General features: G+C 40.3%; 1 protein-coding gene across 1 annotated transcript in view; it reads right to left on the bottom strand.

The window, feature by feature from the left end:
- Positions 1-360: 360 nt before the first annotated feature.
- Positions 361-5549, bottom strand: part of IL10RB (interleukin 10 receptor, beta) — a gene marked incomplete at its 5' end in the record, with an annotated part of 11454 nt that continues 6265 nt past the window's right edge. The window contains 3 exons of the mRNA XM_010147052.1: positions 361-555; positions 2748-2905; positions 4374-4524. Of these exons, the coding sequence (XP_010145354.1) occupies positions 361-555; positions 2748-2905; positions 4374-4524 (504 nt within the window). The remainder of the gene's footprint in view (positions 556-2747; positions 2906-4373; positions 4525-5549) is intronic.

Below are 5549 nucleotides of genomic sequence, written 5' to 3'. Positions count from 1 at the left end.
GGTCTTTCTTTACAAAATAGGATTTTCTCTTGCAAACTTCATACAACATGCCATTTTGATTAGCTTTTGCAATAAATAGTTCATCAAAGTTAAATTAACCAGCACTATATATATGATATTTGCTTTTTAAATTAATTGAATAATACACTTCTAGGTATTGCTACAACTTAACAGTGAGCAGAAGTTACACATCATTTAACTCTCATTTATAGTCGTTTCTTGTATTTAAAAAAATAATATGATTCTGTCAAAAGTCTGTGTACATGTCTTTGTATATGAATTTTTACTCTCAGGAATGCAGCAAGAAGAAGATAAAGTCAACAGCCCATTTGCTTCTCTTTTGGTCCGAGTGAAGTACAGTTAGGCCTTTTCTGAAGCCAGTACTATTCTTGAATCAGAACCTTCTTGTTCAGAGCCCTGAAGGTGCTCTGTTGTCTTGCTGGCCTCTCCCCCAGTCTCATGATCTGCAACGACAGTTAGCTTGTCACAAGAGAGATGCTCTTCTTGTGGGAATGGAGAAAAAAACTCAGAACTGCTGGGAGGCTTGCTCAAAAACTGTGAAAGAAAGAGGAAATGAGAATTAGGCTGCACCAGCCATACCATCCAGTTTGCTTAAAATATGTTTTGTATTGTTTTCCACACATCAATTGGCTTTATCAATCCCTGTAAGGCCCAGAGTGGTGACAATGTAATAACCCCTCTGCTCACTTTTAACATCCTGTGCAAGGCCTGGCAGGAAGTCAGAAGTGCCTTTACTGCAAGAAGCTACCCCAGGTGTTAGTGACTTCTTCGGAATATAACCTTTCTTTAAAAAAATAAAACAAATAAAACATTTCCAAGCAAAACGTAAAAATGGTGACTCGACTGTAGGTGAAGGAGTTCACACTGAGACTTGTCAAATAGCTCCATGGGAAGTGAATGGTTCCTGCCATCTCAGAGCTGTCTGCTCAGACGTCAAATAGCGATGCTTTAAATGTCAACATAAACCATAACCATTTAGTCAGGTGAAGGAGAGGGAGGGGGATTTGCAGGGCTATGCAGTTCAGTCAGAAAGATGACTTAATTCTAGTACTGAAATATCACAACTTCCTCCCACTCCCTCTTCTTTTGATAAGACGGAACCAGCCTCAAGAATCAACGTGGACTTTGCAGGATGTCAGGACTGTCGTTTGGATGGCAACACAAGACCAGCACACCTACCCAGCACAGTAACACCATGTCAGCCACTCGTTTTGGCAGCCGAAGTGGCAGTTCATTTTACTGGCAGTGGCTGGAGGAGTACAACCGTCTAATGCCTTTACTTTTAGTGCACATTATGTAAGAAACAAGCTGCTCTACAGGAGTCATGCTCACTGTAATTATGAAAATAAATACTAGTATTATTATTATACCTTTTTCTAGCAAACGGTGATTTGAAATGTTCCATCAGTAACCTCCAATCTCAAATGTTCATGAAAGCACTGGCTTTGATAAATCTCATTTTAGGTAAGCACAACCAACCTTTGACTACTGTGATTAACCACTATAACCCACTAACACAAAAGGAAAATTCTCCCTTTCCTGGGAGAAACCTGTGATCAAAATGGAGTTGGGCCACATCCTGTATCGACCACAGCAATGCTACCTTCCCAACGGCTGAGCTCCAGGTTCAGCAAACTACGGTGTGCTGCTCACATGCTCAACTTAAAGCACAATACAACTGCTAAATCAGCTGCAAAGCCTTCGTCTGCTGATCTTTAAATGAGTCACAGTGCAAGACCCAAGAGAAACTGCAGGAGGCTTAGAAGGGTACAGGCTGCTAACTTCAGCGTACGTAACATTCTGCACAGCCTCGCTTCTTGGAGACACTGATAAGTAGCCATATGGGTAGCAAGGTCAGTGGTATTCCCCAAGAGCGATGGCTAACATTCATTGCTCTCATTTTATCTTGAATTTTCAGACTCCACTACAGTCTTAGGTTAAACCCCATTATTACATCTGTGAAAGAACTTTTATTTCAGGAGAACAAATGTCCAGTTTTAAGTCTAAAATGAGATAGCGCGAGACAGATAGCTCTGTTGTTCACTATCTAAAAAGAGGAATTGAAGGTTAACACCTGTTATTCTCTCATTTTAAAATGAAAGAAAACATCCTGTTTCTCAGCCATTTAAAGCTTCATACTACAAACTGGGCAGTTGCTTTAGGAATAGAAGTCTGTGTCAGGTTTTTAACTTGTTCAGCTTTTAAATATTTTTGACCATTTTTCAGAATGACAGGATTTTAGAGTTTATATACATCAGCATACTTCAAAAGGAAGTCTAATTTCACTGCTCCTTACTTATGCCTACACAGCATGGCCACAGAACTCGATGAAAAAGGTTGAGGTAACATTCATGCAAAATTTATGACCTTACAAATGCCAGAAATTAAATATTAAATGAATAAACTTCCACTACCTTTCTCACCCTAAACAGTACCTTCCTTTGTCAGCATTTCCCAAAGTTCACAACTTCACCATTTACGCTTATCTCAATGGTGTTTATGGTTTGGCCAGCGCAACAATTATGTAAGGACAGATAACCAGCATTGCTCCTTGTAGTCTAACCCCCTCCTCAGAACAGTCTGCACTTTACAGATGACTAACAATCAGGTGCAAATGAAAGAAGGCAAAATAAAAGAAGCTCTAAAGGTTTTGGCACAGACAGCCTTTGAAAAGCAGGCATTCTGCTGAAAAGGCTGATTTTAACTACAATAGGTAGAACACAAACCTCTTTCAAGTGTTGTGGGAAGATATATGAAGGGCAGAAAACATGTTTGGTGAGTCGATATAGATACAAGAAGGAAAAGAAACAAACAGGAACAGATATTACAACGACCAACATGGATCCTATAAGAACAGTCACAATTATCCACACAGGAGTTACACCTGCAAGAGACAAAAAAAAAAAGCTATAATTATTAATTTCTGATTATATTTTCAAATTATCATTTTCACTATGGAATTTAAAAAAAAATATAAAATTGTAACTGCAAACATAAGTCTTTCTTTCCGGTGCAAAATACCTCTTAGCTCTCAAATTTTCAGTCTGAATAGGCTGAGGAAGTAAGCTCACAAGCCACCATATTTAGACATTTATAGTTACACATACTGGTGATTCTACATGCAATACTAAGCAAATGATTAAAGGAAAATACCCAACAGAACCATCCACAAGGTGATATTATGTAAAAAGCTATTACCCTCTTCGGGGTTTTGGAAATGTAGGAGTTGACACATAATACTACTGGCATAAATAAATAGGGAATAAAAATTCCATGTAAAATGGCAGCAAAGACAGCAGTGGGCAAGAGTCCATAAAATTCTGACGTACTGAGCCTTTAAAAAAAACTGTCATGCACAGGAGTCTCACAACAGGCAGTGGGAATGAAGATGTATCCATACATCAGTGCATAAATGTTTTAAACCGACCTATGCTTGCTAAGCACTGTTCTAGCCATGAGCTAGCAGGCAACGCCACCACCAAAACCCACTTGCAATTCAACTGCAGTGTATGCAGATAATATACATGTAGGAAAAATAACATGAGGAAACGCTGCGTGAGGAAAAACATGAGAAACATTAGCCCAGTAGCCTCCCCAGGCTTCCTCCACATGGCTTCCTCATCAACCTGTGTCTCTGATTTTCCACAAGTTATCCGATGGCTTAAGTTGCTTGAAATACATGTTATGCCTGTGAGAAAAAGAGTATCTAGGACTCTATCTTTTCTTTTAACATGAGACATAAAGCTCCCTGCTAAGACGACAAAGTCAGACCACGTGGTTGGACTCCACAGACAGCAGCTAAGGTGGCCCGGCTGGAAAGTGCTTTTGGTACTTAACTGCCTTCAAAATAAAAAGGAGAGCATCAGGACGAAGAAATTGTTTATATTATTGATTAATAACTGCTCTGTGTCACAGAGAAAAAGCATCACAGCCTGGCCTCAGGACAGACACTGGCAATATCACCACAGACAAAGCAGACTGCAAGACAGAATCCAATCCCTTTACCAGTTACAGGTATAGGAAACAAAGGCTTTCACAGGATAGTGAATACAGCTGATGGTAAAAGAAATTCAGGCACACAGCATGATTAGTGAAGAGCCTTCACTCCATTTAACTCTGATTTTCAGGCCTCTGCAGTGAAGTAAAGCATGCTGCCATCAGTGGTATTACTGCTTGTAGCTTTCACTTTGTTTCCAACTCCTCTGCTCTAGACCTGTACGTGTATTAACCACCAAACAATACTGAAGTAACAGGCACACCCATTTTTGGAAGGTTTCCACGTTACGCCAATTTTAATTTTCAACTGCTTTTCACATTTCCTAGTTCCCTACAGCGCGTGTTCCAGGTATTACCGTTGTGAGTTGTCTGCTCACAAAGCTCTCCGCTCAGCTTCCCTGTTTTGTTCCACTCGGGGATAACTGCTTGCACTTGAACACAATATATTGTCCATGGCTCCAACCAAGACAGTATTTCAGAGTTATGTTTAGTGTCCATGTGAGTTACCTAATAAGAGAAGAACGCAAAAAATTTGAGAAGAACTAGTCCAGCGAATGGAACAGCTAAGTAATTAAAATCACCTTTGGCAGGACAAATCCTAGCAAGTATTAAGCTGCAGTGTGAATAAGGCTTTTAAAGGCAGAGTGTAATGCCCTGCCTATGTCACATAGCTGATAACCACATTGATTTCACCTCTGGTCAGAGTGTGAGATCACTCACACCACCGACTTTCCAGCTGCTTCTAGCAGCATTAATGAAGTTTTAGGCTAAAGAGGCCTACAGAGACATGATGAAGATCATCTGCCTGCAGAGAAACAATTGCCTAACCAAATGAGATCAACTAAGCGCGCTGTGGCAGACAAACATAATTTAACTTGAGATGGAGCAAGTAGGATGGATGATGTAGGAAAAAAAAAGAGATAAAAAGACAGAGAAAGAAAAAGGCTTGTGGAACCTATCAGATGACTGACAGCTAATGCAAAGAGGCATGATTGGTTATGTCCCTGTAACTATATGGTCCCCAAAGAGTACAGGAATCCCTACAACATGCTCCATTACGTAGTAATGGATTCTTTCTCGGGGTGGGAAGACTCTATAGCTAGGTTTCAACATGTTGAGCAAGCATCTACCTCAAAAAGCAACCTATGTAGTTACATAATCTATGCCTTTTTCCTTATTTGATCCCTATGGAAATTTCCCAGACTTCTGCTCTGTAGTGTTACAAACACAGACTTTACCTGAAGTTCCTGCTCTCTCTGGTAGTCTGCCTACTTTTGCATCCCATATGCAGAAATAGAATAGGTTGGAAATCATTTAGGTTGGAAAAGACCTTTAAGATCATCAAGTCCAACCATTAAGTCCAACTGCCAAGTCCAGCACTAATCTATGGCCCTAAGTGTCTCATCCACAAGTCTTTTAAACACCTCGGGGAGGTGACTTTACCACCGCGCTGGGCAGCCTGTTCCAATGCCTGACAACCCTTTTGGTGGAGAGGTTTTTCCTCACATCCAAACCAAATCTCCCCTGGCCCA

The sequence above is a fragment of the Eurypyga helias genome, unplaced genomic scaffold, assembly GCF_000690775.1.
Source record: "Eurypyga helias isolate BGI_N326 unplaced genomic scaffold, ASM69077v1 scaffold3420, whole genome shotgun sequence".
Classification (NCBI taxonomy): domain Eukaryota; kingdom Metazoa; phylum Chordata; class Aves; order Eurypygiformes; family Eurypygidae; genus Eurypyga; species Eurypyga helias.
Note: the sequence above shows the minus strand (reverse complement) of the source record. Positions and strands in the feature narration are given on the sequence as shown.